The sequence below is a fragment of the Sarcophilus harrisii genome, chromosome 4, assembly GCF_902635505.1.
Source record: "Sarcophilus harrisii chromosome 4, mSarHar1.11, whole genome shotgun sequence".
Classification (NCBI taxonomy): Eukaryota; Metazoa; Chordata; class Mammalia; order Dasyuromorphia; family Dasyuridae; genus Sarcophilus; species Sarcophilus harrisii.
In genome coordinates, this window is record NC_045429.1 from 107,113,501 (window position 1) to 107,132,787 (window position 19,287).

The following is a 19,287-nucleotide window of genomic DNA, read 5'->3' on the forward strand; positions in this document are numbered from 1 at the left end:
TGGGCTTTTCTTCTTGCTATGGCAAATTTCTAATAAATATTGAGTAACAGTGGTAATAATGAATACGCCTGGTTTCATCCCAATCTTACTAAAAAGGCTTTAGCTTACATTAATACAGATTGGGCTTGCTTTTGGATAGACATTCATCATTTTAAGAAAAGCTCTATTTCTATACTTTCAGTGTTTTTAATAGAAATGGATATTGTGCTTTGACAAACTGTTTTCTGTACATATTGAAATAATTATAAGATTTTTGATATTTTTGTTGTTGATATGGCCAATTATGCTCATAGTTTTCCTAATCTTGAACAAACCCTGAATTGCTGATACAAATCCAGTCTGGTCACAGTATATTATCTTTGTGATAAATTATTGTAATTGGTATTTTATTTAAAAATTTTTACATCAATTTTAATTAGAAAAATTGGTCAATAGTTTTATTTCTAGGTTTTATTTGGCTTAGGTACCAAAATCATATTTGCATCATAAAAGTAATTTGGAAAAACTCTTCCTGTTTTTTGAATGATTTATATAATATTTGAAATTGTTTTTTAAGTGTTTGGTAAAATTCACTTCCAAATAGACCTGTCTTTCTTCATCTCTTTCAGCTACCTTGAGTTTTCTAATTTTCAATGATCTCAAAATGGTTTGTTTTACCTCCATTTTAGATGTGCTTCATGCACATCTACTCTTTTTCAGTGCCATGGCCATTTCCACAAACAATTATATCTAGGACTGTAACACTGAGTTTCATTTGTTTTTATGTTAAGTAGTGTTACTGAGTTTTCTTAAGGAAAGTATTAGCAAAATAACATGCCTGAAACTTCTGGATAAGTTACAAGCCTTTTCTTCACTTTTTATTCCTGAAGCATTTCATAGAGCAAAATATTACACAATAAGAAAATATCTCTCATTATCACCTCCTTATTTTTAACCAATAATTTAGATAAACAAAAAAACCCAGACATAGATAAGTAGATTCCCAAGAGTAAATAGCTTGGCAAAACAAAAGAACTGGTCTCCTTTAAAGGCTCAACTCAAATCTCACACTCTTCAAAAAGCCTTTCCATGCCACCTTCATGGTGCAAAAATCTCCTCACCACCACTCTCTTTATAATTAAAAACTCTTGCATATAGGGAAGTATTTGCATGTTGTCTACTCTATTAGACTTGGAATTCTTTGAGAACAGACACTGTTTTTTGTCTTTTTTTTTTAATTTGTGTCTCCAGCACTTAACACAATGCCTGACATAGTCAGCAAAACCTCAGTTGAAACTGTTAACAAAGGTATCCTGTTCTTTTTTTGGGAACACATTTATAATTTTAAAAATTGTTTAAAGTAAGTTCTGGCCTAAGTCCTCTAATTGCCTTCACTTTTTGATAAAGTATTATAGAGCTGTCAATCAAGTCCTACTTGTGATCTCAAAGTTATGTAACTGTACTATAATTCAATTTCTTAATTAAAAATCTAATAATGTCATTAGATACAAAACCTCTAAAGCAGAGTGAATGATGGACTCAATTACTATCTATTTTCTCTCTTCAAATTAAAAGTAGTAATTTACTAATGAAATGGAATCCAAGAGTTACTGCAAGCAAAATTCTAAGTTTCATGGTTTAAAATCTTATATATGTTTTTCTATTTAAATAAATCAAACCCTAACTTATTGATCATGAAGATCTCAATGCTTCAGAAAACAATGGAAAGAATGCTGGATTTGGAAACAAAAAAAAACCCTGGATTTAATAATGAAAGATGACATTTATATAGCAGCTACTGTGTGCCAGGCCCTATCTGTGCTAAAGGGTTTCAAAGATTCTAAATCTGATTGTCTGAAAAAATGGTATCACTAAAAAACCTAAGGAAGTCAGGTTTTGGCCTGAAACCAAATCCAGTTTGGGCCCTGTTGAATTTTAGGTATCCAAAAGATATCTACTTGGAGATATCTAGTATATACTTGGAGATATCTAGTATATACCTGAAAATGCAAATTTAGGGCTTAAGAAAAGAATCTGTAGGACTAGATAAACAGATATGGAGTTTTTTGATCACAGGGAAAAAAGTACATACTACAAAATTCAAACGTTTTAAAGGTATGCTTTTTATTTCCTTTCATTGTCCATAACTACATTTTGCTCCATTTAGTAAGTATGAAAAACTTAAATACTATGAAAATGTTAGCTATCATTACTATTATTTCAAGATGTACAGTCAAGACTTCTATTTTATCATATTCTGGTTCTAACTTTTAATTTCTACCTCACATTTTATTGCAACCATCCTGGTTTAGGCTGTTAGCAATATCGCCTATAAATATATTATTAACTATATCCATTTATATGATACACAATCATTAGATTAATCTTAAAATGGGATTGTAAACATGTTACTTTCTTGTTCAAAAAGCTTCAATGATTTTCTGTTTCTTCACCAAAAAGTCCATAATCTACAATCTCACAACTGAGGGTTTCTATAATCTTGTCCCCTACTTCTTCCATTTCATTTGCTACATCTTGTCAACATATAATCTTGATTCCAATTAGACAGGTCTACTTATTCCTGTTGGAACACAACAGATTCATTCTTTCATTCTGCTCTTCTGCTTTTATGTTCCACTCTTCCTCCAATTCCATTCCACTTAACCCAATTCCACCCATCACTCAAAATCCTCTTCTTTGAAGCCTTTTCAAGCCAATAATTTCATTCCTTTCTGTATGTACAACTCTTGTCCATATGAATCATGATGATTTATATTGTAATATCTTGGGCCACTTCATCTAGAGTAGTCATGTTATTCAACTCATAATGATATTTAGCTTTTCATGTTTATGTCTTGTCCTTTGAGGGAAGAAATTTCATTTGTCTTCTTGACAGCACCTAATAAAGTAATTTGTTTTTAGTAGCTATTTCTATTTATTGGCTGATGTTCTCTTATAGGGTATATAGCGATATATAAAACTACTTTAACTTTCCCCTCATTAGCAATAATTCCTTTGATGATAAATTCTTGTCACATACTTTAAATATATTAATTCCTTTATCCCTTTAATTATCTTACCCGTTAATTAAAAAAAAGAGAGGGAAGAACAGGCTCTCATCATTTATAATGTAGCAAATTAAGTTGTGTTTATATTTTCCAATTAGACTTTTGTAACCTAGAGATAAACCTACCATTCCTTTGTCCTGTAGGCACATCATTAATGTACATACATCTCCTGTTGCTTGATGGTTCACCAACATCACAGCTTCATCTTCAGAAATTGCTTTAATATCTTCACCCCACTCCATTACTGTAAGAATAAAAAGTTTTAAAGTTTTCATTTGCCAAATGAATGCTAAAAATCTTTTAAGTAGTATGCAAGTGATATGCCCTAGATTAAATTATGGCATATCATTTTATTTTAAAAGGTATAAAACAGATTAGAAAAGTTTTTCCTACAAAGTGAGAAAACTGACATAACATTTTCAAACCTCCAGATTACACACATGAAAGGGGTCTTTTATTAAAAACATTTTAATTTTAATGTGTTTTTATCCCCTTATTTCAAGAATATTTATTTCCCAGAATTTTGAATCGTTTCATTTTTAAACCCTTAAAGACTTGAACTTTAAAGATTTTTCAAACTAATGTGTAATACATATTAAGTGATTATTTCTAGTGACAAAATTCACAATTTAATTCTGCTGGAAACCATTTTAAATGTATTTACAAATTTTATAAGGATTACAAAATTCCAAGAGCAATGAGAAAGAATGACACTGCTTTATCTAACATCTTTACATTTTTCACCCTGAAAGTTTTCAGCTAAGTTTTTTGGAAATATACATTCAATTCAATAATGAAAGTCATCAGGTTTAAAGAAATTATAGACAACTTTGCTAAATCATAAACTTTGCTGTATAACTGACAGGCAAACTTCAAATTACATGTGTACTGCTTTTCTGCAAAAATTAAGAAGAATTAAGAAATATGAAGAGAAAAAATTATCAAGTGACATGTTTTGATCTACAAAAATTCTTCCTTTAAAATCCAATTCAAATATCACTTCTTATGTGAAGCTTAATAGTTAAGAGCAGTCTTTATTTTTTTAAATCAATCATCTGTCTCTAACAGTCATATGACACATATGTATTTGCTTTGTATTATTCATTAATTTTCAAATATATAGAAACCATTCATCTCAATATTCCCTTATATTTCTCAAAATAATGAACATAAAGCTTTTCTTATTTTTTACTTAAATTAAATTTGGGCTAACTTTCAAAATTTCCTTAAATTTTTAAAAAGACAAAATAAGCAAAGCTACAAAAAGGTTTCCCAATACTCTATCAGGGATATATCAAAATAATATTAGCTCAAAAGCAACAAAAATTAAATACACACAAATGAACATAGCTTTAAAATTTACAAGACATAAAATACAAAAAAAACACCTCTTTTAACTCTAAAAGAGTTAGCTGTACGATAGAAGTTATTTTTCAAATGTATGGGGTCACAAATTCCTCGAAAAGTTAATCACTTGTTAAGGAAAATGTCTCCCCAAATGGTTTTCCTGACTCAGTTTTCAGTATGTTATTGTATAGTGCTGGTATTCCATCAGTTTAGATAAGTCTTCTCAAGTTTCTCTGTAATAATTACCTTCATCATTTCTTAAAGAAAAAAAGTATTCCATCACATCCATATACTGGAATTGGTTCAGCCAATTCCCTAAGTGATGGGTACCTCTTCAGTTTCCAATCTTTTGCTACTGCGAAAATAGCTACTATATTTTTGGACATAATGGGTCCTTTGATTCTTGCTCTGATTTGTTTCGGGGTAGTAATAATACTAGGTGGTCAAAAGATATGGACTATATTTAATAGCTTTTGTATTTACATCCAAATAACTTCAAAATGGCCAGACAAGTTCATAGCTCCACAAACAATACATTAACATATGTGCTTTCTTACAGCCCACCTAGAATGTCACTTTTCTTTTTTTTCTTGCCAACTTTGTCAATCTGATAGTTTGTGAGTATAACTTCAAGGTTGTTTTAATGTGCATTTCTTGAATTATTCAAAGATTATTATATTATTATTATTATTCAATAATATTATTATTCAAAAATTCAGTGCGTTATTCCACATGGCTATTGAGAGCCTGGATTCTTTCTTTGAAAACTGTTTATTTGACATTTATCAGTTAGGTAACAGCTCTTATTCTCATAAATTTGATTCAGTTCCCCATATATTTTAGAAATGAGTCCTTTCATGTGATTATGATTAAATACTATTGTGCTATAATTAATGATGAGCAGCATGTCCTCAGAAAAACCTGGAAAGACTTATATAAACTGATGCAAAATGAAACGTACTATGTACAGAGTAACAGCAATATTATAAGATAATCAGCTGTGAATGACCTATCATCAGCAATACAATGACCCAAAACAACTCTGAAGGAATTATGATGAAAAATGCTATCCATGCCCCCAAAAAAGAATCAATGGTGTCTGAACAGAGATTGAAGCACACTTTTTTTTTTTTTTTGTGCTTTATTTCTCTTGAAGTTATTTTTAATTTATTTTTTGGTCTTGTGTGTTTTTTCACAACATGATTATTATGGCAATCTTTTGCATGACTACACACGTATAACTTGTATTGATTATATGCCTTTTCAACAAGGTGAGATCGAAGGGAGGAAGGGAAAGAATTTGGAACTTAAAAAAGTATTAACAAATGTTAAACTGATTTTACATGTAACTAAGGGAGAAATAAAATACTAAGTCATTAAAAAAATAAATGAGTCCATTATTAGAGAAATTTACTGCAGAGATTCCCCCTGCCTTTACCTATTCCTCTTCTACTTTTAGCTGCATTAATTTTATTCATGTAAAAACTTTTCATTTTATGCAACAACACTGTCTCCTTTACATTCTGTGATCTGTCTCTTGTTTGGTCATGAACTTTTCCCCATTCACAGATGTAACAATTAATACTTTTCTGGTTCTTCTAATTTATTTATGATGCTACTTACCCTTTTTATGTTTAACTTATGTACCCATTTTACTAACAACTATCAAATATCCTGCTTTTCCAGTGAACTTAATACAATGGGAGTTGAAAAACAGGTTATTTTTAAAAAAAGACAACCTCACACTGTCTCAAAGTTATTAGTCACTAAAATGTTCATTATATAATATCAATATAACACATAAAAATTAATTTAATTTTTACAATCCAGTAAGATGCCTGAACAAAAAAAAATGTGTTTGAAAGCAAATATCTTAAAGAGTTTAAATAAAATTATGTATAATTCAGCTAAATAGCTAAAAATACTCTAATATTCTACTTTTTTCATTTCACAAAATCCTTTATTTTTCAACCACAGGAAAGTGACATAAAAATTCTCAGTATTAGATAACTTTAAAAATTAATCTATTGTTATTCAATTATTTGCCTCTGATATGTACTAAGTGACCTTGGAAAAATCACTCTGCCCTAGGCAATTTTTTATGACACAAAATTGCTCATGAGCTGGCTGATCTGCATTGGAGAATAGATGTTTCCACTCCAGAAATTCCCTTACAATGATGAAAATCACAAATCTATCTATACTAACTCAAATACTCAACACTCTTTTCTTACTCAACACCCCTTCCCCAACTTCCAACAACTTCCTCCTCATCAAGCAAAAATTACTTTTAAAACTATAGATAACTTTTCAAATTTTGTAATATTTTGTTTTATTTACTAAAATGAAAATTCATCAAAGAAATGCATTTCACAAAATAACCTATAAATATCAAGATACAAAAACATTATGCAAGGGGGAAAATCAATATAAATCCAATTCTACTAAATATACTTTTCCTTTTATTAAAGATTGCCTATGACAAGTAACTGGAAACTGAGTGAATGCCCATTAGTTGGAGAATGGCTGAATAAATAATGGTATACGAATGTTATGGAATATTACTGTTCTGTAAGGAACAGCAGGATGATTTCAGAGAATCCTGGAGAGACTTACATGAAGTGATACTGAGTGAAGTAAACAGAAACAAAAGAAAACATTGTACATAACAAGATTATACAATGATCAATTCTGATGGGTGTGGCTCTTTTCAGCAATGAGGTGTTTTATTTTTCCCCAATTATATGTGAAAACAATTTTAAACATTCTTTTAAATATAATTTTTGAGTTCCAAATTCCCTCCAGCTCTTACCTTCCTCACTTTCAGATGACAAGCACTTTAAGATTATACATGTGTAATTAGACAAAACATACTTCCATATTAATCATATTGCAAAAAAAGAGCACATATCCACACACACACACACACATACACAAACTAAGAAAAATAAAATTAAGTTTAAAAAAAGTATGCTTCAATCTGCATTCAAGGAGCCACCATTTCTTTCTCTAGAGATGGGTAGCATTTTTTTTTTAATCATGAGTCCTTTAGAACTGTCTTAGAACACTATATTGCTGTGAATATATAAGTCATTGATAACTTTTTTATCATACAATATTTGCTGTTACTGGAAACAATGTTCATCTCTTCTGGTTCTGTTCATTTCATTCTGCATCAGTTCATGTAAATCTTTTCAGGTTTTTCCTGCTCATCATTTCTTAGAGCACAATAATACTCCATTCACAATCATATAACACAAATTATTCAACCATTCCCCAATTAATGAGTATCCCCTCAATTTCCAATTCTTTGTCACCTCTAACAGAGCTTCTATAAATATTTTTGTATATATAGGTCTTTTTGCTTTTTTTTTTTTTTAAATCTCTGGATTATGGACTTTTTAGTGGTTGGTATTGCTGGATCAAAGTATGTATAGTGTTATAATCCTTTCGGTATAGTTCCAAATTACTCTCCAGAATGGTTAAATCAGTTCACAACTCCATCAATAATGCATTAGTGTTTCAATTTTCCCACATCCCCTCTAACATTTTTGTCATTTTACTTTTCTGTCATATTAGCTAATCTGATAATATAGGATAGCACCTAAGAATTGTTTTAATATACACTTCTTAACTCAATAGTAATTTGCCTAAAAGTTACCTGTTCACATCCTTCAACCATTATGGAATAACTTACATTTTTATAAATTTATTCACTTTTCTATATATTTGAGAAATGAGACCTTTATCAGGAATACGTGTTGCAAAATTCTACCTTCTCCCCATTCAGTTTTCTGCTTTCCTTTTAACTTTGGTTACACTGGTTTTGATTAAAACTTTTTAAATTTGTGCAAAACTTTAAATTTTGTGTTGGAATCCTAGTGTCAACTCAACTTGAAACAAGGTGAAAACTCAAGGGAGATGTCAGAATCCTAGTGTTAACTCAATGGAATTGATACAATGCTTATTGGTTCACACCTTAGAGCAAAACCTTACAAGGTGATAAGTTGCTAATACTGATAGACAATAATGCCTGTGTTCACACCTTTAGAGAGCTCTTATAAGCAAGATTTAAGTACTCATTGGAGTTCACATGTTTGAGAGATTTCAGGGTTTAGTATGAGATATCTGAATTCACACTTCCTTGAAGTTCTTGGGGCCAGAGAGCATGCTGGAGGATAACCCATAATCCCATTCTCTCAGAGGAGGAGTTACCTTTGGGAGATCATATATATAGACAAAGCTCTTAGAGCTTCAAGAGAATTACTTCAGAACATTGTGAGTGGTCCAAGAGGAGAACTCTGGGAGGAAGCCCACAAGCCCTCTCTCCAAGGCAAGAGAGATTCATTGCATCTTCCTCCTTGGTGCTGGCTGGAGGTTGAAGAAAGCAGAGACAGAAGCAAAGGACAAAGCTTCAAGAGCTCTTAGAACCAAGCAGAAAGATAGGCCTCTAAGAAAGCTAACTGGGCTTTACTGAAGGACACAATAAAAGATCTGAATTTTTAACACCTGGCTGCATTTGGGCAATTATTTACTTTTAACTGAAACTAAGGCTGCCTCCAGAAAACTTCCCCAAGAAACCTCTCTCCCAGAGAGAACCATCTTATATTTTAAAGAAAACACCACAATTTTGTATCATCAAAATTATCTATTTTACATTTTGTAATACCCTGTTATCTTCTTTGGTTCTAAATTCTTACCTTATGTGTAGATCTGACAACTATTCCATGTATAAATCATGTACCCATTTTGATTTCATTTTGGTATGCAGTGTGAGATCATTGTTTATATTTTATTTCTGCCATGTGTTTTTCCATTTTTTTCCAGCAGTTTTCATCAAGTAATGAATTTTTCTTCCAAAATCTTGGCTCTTTGGAGTTATCATATATAAGTACTGTGGTATGACCCTTTATCATAATGTAATATATGCCTAATCTATTACAATGATTCTATTTCTATTTCTTAGCCATTATGATTGTTTTACCTAAACCACCTTCCTTCATATTTTTCCACTTATTCCCTTGATATATTTGACTTTTTGTTCTCTCAAGATGAATTTTGCTATTATTTTTTCTATGTAAAATAATTTTTGATAGTTTATATTTTGTATATTTGATAGTTTATATTTTGAAATTTATATTTTTGAAAATATCATTTGTTTCACTTAAATTGTCAGATTTATTGGCATATAACTGGGCAAAACAGCTCAATTGCTTTAATTTCATCTTTACTGGTAGTACATTCACCTTTTTCATTAATTTTTTTTTTGATATTGGAAATTTGGGAAAAACTAATTTTTTAAAAAATCTAATTAATCAATGGCTTATCTATTTTATTAGGTTTTCCTCCCACCTATAAAACCAACTCCCTCGCTTTTTTTTAATTCTATGTTTTTACTTTTAATTTTATTAATTTCTCCATTGATTTTTCAGGATTTTTATTTTGGCATTCAAATGGGGATTTAAAATTTGTTCTTTTTTCTAGGTTTTTTTTAAAATTGCATACCCAACTCATTGATCTGCACGCTCTCTCTTTCTCTCTCTCTCTCTCACTTATGTAAGAGTTTAGAGATATAAATTTTCTCTTAAGTACTTATTTGGCTGAATCCCACAAATATGGTATGTTGTCTCATTGATGTCATTCTCTTTAATAAAATTACTGATTGTTTCTATGCTTTTTTTTTCTTTGACCCACTAGTTGTTTAGGATCAGATTATTCAGTTTTCAGTTAATTTTTAATCTAAGCTTTCATGGCCTTTCTGGAATCTAATTTCTATACAATTCTATAAAATTCTTCTTACATACCTATGAAAAGGACACATTTAATATTTCTGCCTTTCTGTATTTGGTTGTGAAGTTTTTATGTCTTAACACATGGACAATTTTTGTGACAATGCCATGTGTATCACTGGAAAAACGGCATATTCCTTTTTATTTCCATTCAATTTTCTCCAGAGGTCTACTTTCTTATTGATTTAATAATTAGATATAACTATAAATATATAGAGGGCAAAATTGTGGACCCCAGATGATACAGTATTGCTGCCCATTTCTCCTACAACTCAATTTTTTTTTCTTTAAGAATATGGATGACCTGCCATTTAATATATATGTTAAGAAATGATAATATTTTGTTATCTTTGGTATGTTTTTAGCAAAATATAGTCAAGTTGATAATCTCTTTTAGGCCTATTTTTTTTTTGTCCGAGATCATGACTGCTCCTGCACAAGCACATACACACACGCACCCCCCCCTTTTTTTTTTTAATCACAGCTGAAACAACTTTTTAACTTTGTGTATGTATGTTCCTGTTTCAAGTGTATTGCCTGCAAACAGCTATTGTGGAATTTTAATTCTCTACTATCTGCTTCTGTTTTATGGTTAATTTCATCCCACTCACACCCACATGATTATTGTGTATTTCTATTTTTTTCCTCTTTCTCCTCCTCTTTTTACCTTCCTCAAAAATCTGCTTTGGTTCTGATCACTGCCTCCCTTAATCTCCTCTGCCTTTTATCATTCTCCATCCCCTAATCTTATCCCCCTACCACTTACTTTTCTTTTTAGTAAAAATGATTTCTATATCCAACTGAGTCTGTCTGTATGTATTATTCCCTCTTTGAGCCTATTCAGATGAGGATGAGGTTTAAGCATTTCCTATCTGTCCCTCCCATTTCCCCCTCCATGTAAAATCTCATCTCTGCTTAACTCTTTTATGTGAGATAATTTCCTCCATTCTTCCCTTTTCTTTCCCTTTTACCTAGTTTACCTCTCTCCCTCACCCTTTCATTTTTTCGAGATCATCCCAACATAATTGACTCACACTTCAATCTAAGTAGACTACTTCTAACTGTCCTAATAATAATAAAGTTCTTAGGAGTTGCATGCATTATTTCCCATTACAGGAATGAAAACAATTTAACCATTAAAGTCCCTTATGATTTTTGGTTCATGTTTACTTTTTTTTTGTATTTCTTGAGTCTCGTATTTGAATATCAAATTTCCTATTCAGTGCTAGTCTTTTCATCAGGAATGCTTGAAAGTCTTCTATTTCATGAAATATCCCTTTCTTCCCCTGAAAGATTATACTCAGTTTTGCTGGGTGGGTTATTATTGATTATAATCCTAGCTTCTTTGCCTTCTTGAATATCATATTCTGAGCTCTTTATTCCTTTAGCATGGAATTTTCTAAAGCATCTATGGGGACCCTGACTGTGGCTGCACAATTATCTAAATATTGTTATTTTTTCTGGCTGCTTGCAACATTTTCTCCTTATCTGGAAGCTCTGAAATTTGGCTATTTCTGAGAATTTTCATTTTGGTATGTCTTTCAGGATGTGATGAATAGTCTCTTCCAGATAATTTCCCTTTTGCCTTCTGCTTGTAAGATATCAGTGCAGTTTTCAGTGCTAATTTCTTGAAATGTGATGTCTAACATCTTTTTTTGATTGTGGATTTTAGGTAGCTGAATAATTTTTAAATGATCTCTCCTTGATCTATTTTCCAGATTGTTTTTTTATGAGATATTTTACATTTTCTTTTATTTTTTGATTCTTTTATCTTTGTTTTTGTTTCTTGGTATCTCATATTCATCAGCTTCCACACACCCAATTTTTAATTTTTAAAGAATTATTGTCTTCAGTAAGCTTTCGTAGTGGGTTTCCCCCCCCCCCCCCAATTTGGCTAATTTTGCTGTCATTGCCACTTGTTAATTAGGCTAGTGCCTCCCTAATGTCCCACATGTCCCTAATGTCTCTTGCCAATCTTCTAAGTTATTTTGGGCTGGAAAAATGTCTCACTTCAAACTGATTGACTCTGCCAATCTGGAAGTCAATCTGAGACATTTTAAAGTTGTTTAAAGGGGAACATTGAGAAATTTCAGTTAGATTTCTGCCTCTACTCTGCCATCTTGGCTCTACCATCCCCATAAAACTAATTTTTATCTTAATAAAATCTTTACAAAAATTATTCATATGTGAATTGAGGATACAATGAAAAAATGGAAAAAGAATAGGCAGAACACTCTGACAGACCATATCTTTCTGTCACAGAATTGAACTAAAAGAGATAAGGAATACACAGCCTTATTAATTACATTAACACATTTGATGAATTCTTCATTTGGAGAATAGATGAACAAACTATTGCAGGTGAAAATGGATCATTGTGCAGTAGAAGGTGACACAAATGAGCAATTCAGAGAAATATAAGATTTCTATGAACTGATGCAGAGTGAAAGAAATAAAACCAGAAGAATAAAACACAAAACAGTTAGAATAAAGTAAAAAAAAAAAAAAAGAGCATTAGAGGATATCAAGAATCTGAATAATACAAATTACAAGAACAAATAATGAAGGCTATCTCCCTCATTTCAGCAGGGAAAGTATATTTCTTTTAGATTTGCTTAACTGAATCTGCTGCCCACTTTTTTTTTTAAATAACAAAGGATTGTTGGGTTCAGTATTCAGGAGAATGTGGAGAGAGGAGTTGAGAGAGAAGAGGAAGGTACCTGAAAGTGAAATAAATGGTATTTTTAAAAATGAACAAAATAAAACCTTAAATGTTTCCTTCAAGGGTAAGGGACTTGTATGTGCCAAAATGTTTGTGGCAGCCCTTTTTGTAGTGGCTAGAAACTGGAAGTTGAACGGATGCCCATCAATTGGAGAGTGGCTGGGTAAATTGTGGTATATGAATGTTATGGAATATTGTTGTTCTGTAAGAAATGACCAGCAGGATGAATACAGAGAGCTTGGAGAGACTTACATGAACTGATGCTAAGTGAAATGAGCAGAACCAGGAGATCATTACACACTTCAACAACAATACTGTATGAGGATGTATTCTGACGGAAGTGAGTATCTTCGACAAAGAGAAGATATAACTCAGTTCCAATCGATCAATGACGGACAGAATCAGCTACACCCAGAGAAGGAACACTGGGAAATGAATGTGGACTACTTGCATTTTTGTTTTTCTTCCCAGGTTATTTTTACCTTCAGAATCCATTTTTTCTTGTGCAACAAGAGAACTGTAAGGATCTGCACACATATAAACACACACATATAATACACACACAAAGTATATCTAAGATATACTTTAACATGTTTAACATATATAAAACTGCTTGCCATCTAGGGGAGGGGGTGGAGGAAGGGAAAGGAAAAGTTGGAACAGAAGTGAGTGCAAGGAACAATGTTGCAAAAATTATCCATGCATATGTTCTATCAATAAAAAGTTATAATAAAAAAATTATATAAGTAAATACAGTAAGATAAACATAACTACAAAGAGAACCCTTCAACCACCCTTTGATAATGTCAAGTAGAGCATAAAACAAATGTCTGCCAAAAGTGTCAGTTACTACCATAGTAGATATCTTGTATATCTCTAAATAAATAAAAAAGGGCGATTCCCTCAAGAAATCTTCCAGATATTCCTAGTTTTTGAAAATACGTTATTGTATACCACAAATTTAAAATATATATAAATCAAACCATACTTTTATTTGTGTCCAATTTGAGAAGAAATGTGAACATAAAAAGGCAAATACTTTATAATAAACAATTTGTGGTAGAATAGCAAAAAATGAATAAAGGTAGGTGATTTTTTTAAATTTAAAAATCTATTCTCTTGTTAATGTGGCACTGACAAATTATAGTTAACAATTGTGCTTCCTTAAAAAGAACAAAATATAATCTTGTTAAAAAACGAGGGGCACTTTGGCTAACTGAAAAGTTAACATGCAATGACAATCTTTCAATAAAATCAGGCTTTATTAATTACATATGCAAAGTTATATAACCATAATCTTCCTTATGTTTTGTCATTTTTTTGGGAGGGGAGGGAAACTTGAGTTGGCATTACAACCTGAGATTTCTCAGAAGTGACAGATATATCTCCCAGTGAGAAAACTCTTTATAACAATGCAACTGTTCTGGAACTTATTGTAAGTATTGCCAAGGGCATTGAGAAGTGTAATGACTTGTTGACAGTTACAGATTCAGTATATTGTCAGAAGAAGGACTTGAAAATAGGTTATCTTGACTTCCAGGTCAGCCATGCTAATTTAAAGAAGATTTATCTTTAAATTAAATTGTTTGTTCTCTACTTTAAAAAGTTTTAAAATGAGTATTTCCACATATATAGAACACAAAAGTAAACTATGTGAAAATCTCCATTTCATATCATTTTACACTACTTTTAAAAAATTACATAAATTCCAAATTAATATCAAAATTATGCTGTCTTCTAACTGTCCTTCATCTATATTTTTGGACAATATTTTTAAAAAGTGCTTCAATTGCTTTTCTTTATATGTCACCACTGAAATATATATTCTTCCGGTTCTGTTTATTTCATTTTGCATCCATTCAATGATTATAATAATTTTCTTTTACATTCATATAATACAATTTATTCACTTATTTCCCAGGTGATAGGCACACCCAGTTAAATTCTTGAACTTTGCTTCTCTGACTTCCCACTTCTCTAATCTACCTCCTTTTTCAGCATCACAAAGTTAGTTTTGCTTGCAAATATTCTTTCCCTAGGTTATCCTTTCTCTTAACCCCATCTCCTCTCCCTATTCCTGTTTGAGTCTAATATATTCCTACCTGGTATATATGTTTTTCAATCCTTTGTATATTGTTAATATGAATAAGGTTCATTTAGTTCCTGTTTCAGCTCAATTTATACCATATATCCTTCCCCATACCTTAATTATGAGCAACAATAAATTCTACACTCTTATTTCCTTCCTTCCTTTCCATTGTCCTTTTAGCCTCCTGATCACAGACCATCCTGCTTCAAGGACATTTGTTCCTGCTTTATTTGTAATGGCAAAAAACTAAAAGCAACCTGTTTAACCTCAAACTGTAAAATCTCTGAATAGATCTGATATATAAATATAATTGAGTATTTGAATATATTAAATTAGAGTATAGTTATTTCTTCCTCATTGTGACTTTCACAGTTCTGATAATATATGATGGATTGGCAAAAGAAATTAAATGACAGTTTGGGGGGAGTTTTATGGAAACTACAAACGACATACAAAGTTCAGTAAACAACACAGAGCATTTGGCCAAATACTTAAATCAAATTTTATAACAAAGCACTTTAAACATTCCATAAAAGAAAAAGAAAAATTTCAGACCTCTTCTCTGGTATAAAGAGAGGACCAAAATATTTTATACAGATTTTCCAGATTGAGGAGGCACTATGCTGCTAGTCCCTGTGAAATGGAAGGGACAACTGTATATTAAATAAAAAAGAATACAAAGAAACATTGAAAGACCTTTACAAAATGATGTAGAGGAATATCAACAGAACTTGAAGTCTATACACAATCACTACAATTGTACCATGAAGGTTGTATAATTTTGTGGTTCCTCATCATTTGAACTCAGCATCAGTTCAGACTTAGAGATCTTAACTGTTGACAAGGAAATTCATCTTTAACTTAGTAGATACATTTTGAAAACCAACATTGAAAAATAACTTGGGAAATTCAAAATCAAAATCCTAGCCCAACACTATTCCACTTATCAACCTTTCCAGAGATCAGAGATATCCAATAACTATACCAAGATTACCCCAGCCCAACCATGGCCTATCCAGATTCTCACCGCTAGGTGAGAGCAGGAAACATGAAACTTGTAAAGTTCTCATCCTCTAGTGTCTCAGCTTGTCTCTTAATCAGATCTTAATAGGATCTTTCCCATCCCAATGATTATGGGCTCACTTTATTACTTCCCCTTCCCTCGTTCCCCCAAATATCCTGTAGTGGATATGATTTTTATGGAAGCTACAAACACCACTTATTTATGTAAAGTCAAAACTAAGCATTTTTCCTTTGCATCTCAAGACTATTAAAAATAAAATAAATATCAAAATAAAGCATAAATATAAAGCTCCTTGAACATAACTCTGAAAATAACCAAGTTGAATTACTATAATTATATTTTTTTAAATCCCAAAGAACAAATACTGTTGTTACTACAATTTAAGGACAAAGAAATAAATAAACAAAACAAAAAGCTTTAGAGGAAATATTCTATCATGTAATACTTTCCTGAATTATTCTTTCTGAATGGAAAAAAAATTAAGTTTCACAATCAGAATGCAAATGAGGAAGATAAGACCAAGGTCTTCCTTACTCAAGTTCAAGTCTCTATCTACTGTATCATGCTGCATCCCTGTCAATTAGATATTTTCTCAAACAATGGATGCTAGAAATACAATTATATTTCTGTAGGAGGTATGTGAAATTTTTTCATATTAAAAAATGAATTTCATTTAAAAAGTTGGGAAGTATTGGTTCAAACCATACCATAGTTTGTTCTCAAGAACAAAAAATAGATCTTCATATAAAAACATACATAATTACATTTTTATGGTGGCAAAAAACTAGAAATAAAGTATAAGCTCAATGATAAAGGAATAGTTGAGCAAATTAAGATAGACGATTATTGTACCCCTAAGAAATGTCACACATGAAAAATTTAGACACATAATTTAAACATAACAATAATGCACATGAACTAATGTGATGAAGTAAGCAGAACTAGGAAAATAAACTATGCAAAAATAACCAAAAAATTTAAATGGAAAGAATAAAAAAACAAAATGAAACTGGATACTATATAATTATGACCAAGTCCCAGAGAAGAGATGAGAAAATATACCTCCCAAGCCTTTACTATAAATATCAATAAAGGGAATTATGAGTGTTCCTTGTGCTGTCAGACACAATGTGTTGATTAGTTTCGTTCAAAATGCTTTTGGTTTAAATTTTTGTTGGAGGAAAGCTAACAGGCTAATATTGTGAAAATATTATGAGAATTCTAGATGATAGAAAAGCAGATTTGTGAGAAAGGTCACTGAGGCAGCATTGTAGGTGAGAGAGCTAACTGTAAAGCAGATTTAACTGAAACACCATCCTTACTTTTGTCTTTGAACTTCTAGAAAATTCACTTTAGAAAAGCTAAGAGATTAAGATCACAGATTTAGAGTTGGAAGGGAGCTTATGTTATAGAATCATAGATTTAGGGCTGAAATAGACCTCTCAAATACCATCTAGCCTAATTTTCTCATTTTACAAATGAGGAAACTGAGGCATAAAAGTTAAATGGTTTCTCCAAGTTCAAATTTTGAACTCAGGTTCTCCTATCCAATACACTCTCCACTGTAGCCTACTCCCGCCATATATTCCAAATAATATTCTGTTAAGACTTCATATTTTGGTAGACATCACCAAAAAAAAAGCTACATAAGAAAAAAATCTTATATTTTAGCAGATTATAAAAGTTACCTGCATCCCCTTTCCCTAACTTTAGAAAACTAATTCCTGAAAAATTTGTGGCAAAATAAATTATCTTTTTTGCTGTTCTGTGTATCTACTGATAACAAAATAAGAAAAAAGAAATAAAATCATTTTAAAAAAGAAAAAAAAACAATTATTTAAAAAAAAAACAGGGAAAGGTCACTGTCAGTGTTGTTGCAGGGATCAAATGAGATTATATATACATATATATTGCAATGCAAGCATTAAAATGTTATATAAATATACTATGGTTATTTGAGCTCTTATATTGTATTTATACTGTATTAAATTCTAGTTGTTACTATTACAATAAAGCCCACTGTTTTGGTTTTATTTACTATCTTTTATTTTTAAATTACATTTATTTCCAAATATACCTTTCCCTCACCTGCATAAGCAGGCCTTAGCAGTTTACACTGAATTTTGTAACAATCCATTAACTCATCCAACAAGACATGTTTCTGTTCTCTCCTTTCTTTCTTCTTTTTCCCCTTCTCCTTTTATGTCTTCTTTTAGAAGATAACATTCAAAAAGGACGTTCAAATGAACAAAATATTCTAAAACATATTTTGATCTCTGTATATATATATATACTTTTCTATTCAATTCACAAAATAAGCATTGCCTTAATTCAATTATATTAGGTCCTTTCCAAGATCACTAAGCATTATGAGTGAACTCATATTTATGAGAAAAATGCTTATTATATGTTCCTAGGAAAATATGGATATTTCCAATCCTTCCACTGTTTCAGATTAAATGGATGGAAAAATATACTTTTAACTAAAATTTTCCTCACTTAAGTTTCAAGGCAGAATAGAGTCCACATCTCATAATTATAAGCAAAATGACTGAGAAAAGAATAATAAAAAGTGCAAGCAAAATTACCAAGAGGAATTTGAATTGTTTCAAAGTCTTAGATTTAAAAAAAATCCAAACACCACCACAATGCTAAAATACTTCATAAAACATATGCAAAATAAACCATATACAGATCTAGCCTCAAATCAATACTGAATTCAATTTCAGCATGCATTAAGTACTTAGGACACTATAAGCATCATGTCAGTAAGAAAATGAAAATAGTAGAAATGTGGTTCCTTTTTTTATAAAATTCGCAGTCCAAGGTATAACAGAGATATAAACTAAATATTTTATGAGGATTAAGGTGGGAGGAAAAAGGGCAGTGTAATTACTCATTGGCATGGGAGAAATGGTATTTATATTGGGTCTTACGAATAGAAAGGGAATTTCAGGCAAGAAAAGAGCATGAACCAATGTATAGAAGATGGACAGCGTGGGATATACACAGCAAATCCTTCTAAGTTCAACCTGACTCAAACTCAATGTACAAAAAGGAGAAAACAAAGAAAAAACAGGGTCATTGACAGATGGAGAATCTTAAATGATAATCTAATTAGTCTCAATTTTATTTGGTATGCAGTGAGGAATTCTGAACAAAAATGACATGCATGAGGAAAAATAATCTGGAAGTAATACAAAGAAGTGAGAGACACTTCACAGAAAAGTGAGTGGAGGTGGGAAATTGATCTAAGAGCTTAATTCAGG

At 31.1% G+C, this 19,287-nt stretch overlaps 1 protein-coding gene across 5 annotated transcripts in view; it reads right to left on the reverse strand.

The window, feature by feature from the left end:
* LPGAT1 (lysophosphatidylglycerol acyltransferase 1) overlaps positions 1–19,287 on the reverse strand; it is a 96,409-nt gene that overhangs the window by 42,614 nt on the left and 34,508 nt on the right. For all 5 annotated transcript variants that reach the window (XR_004229365.1, XM_031937328.1, XM_031937329.1 and 2 more), the window contains one exon: positions 3,173–3,291. Coding sequence is in view for 4 of the 5 variants with exons in the window: in XM_031937328.1 (XP_031793188.1) it covers positions 3,173–3,291 (119 nt within the window). In the remaining variant the exon portion in view is untranslated. The remainder of the gene's footprint in view (positions 1–3,172; positions 3,292–19,287) is intronic.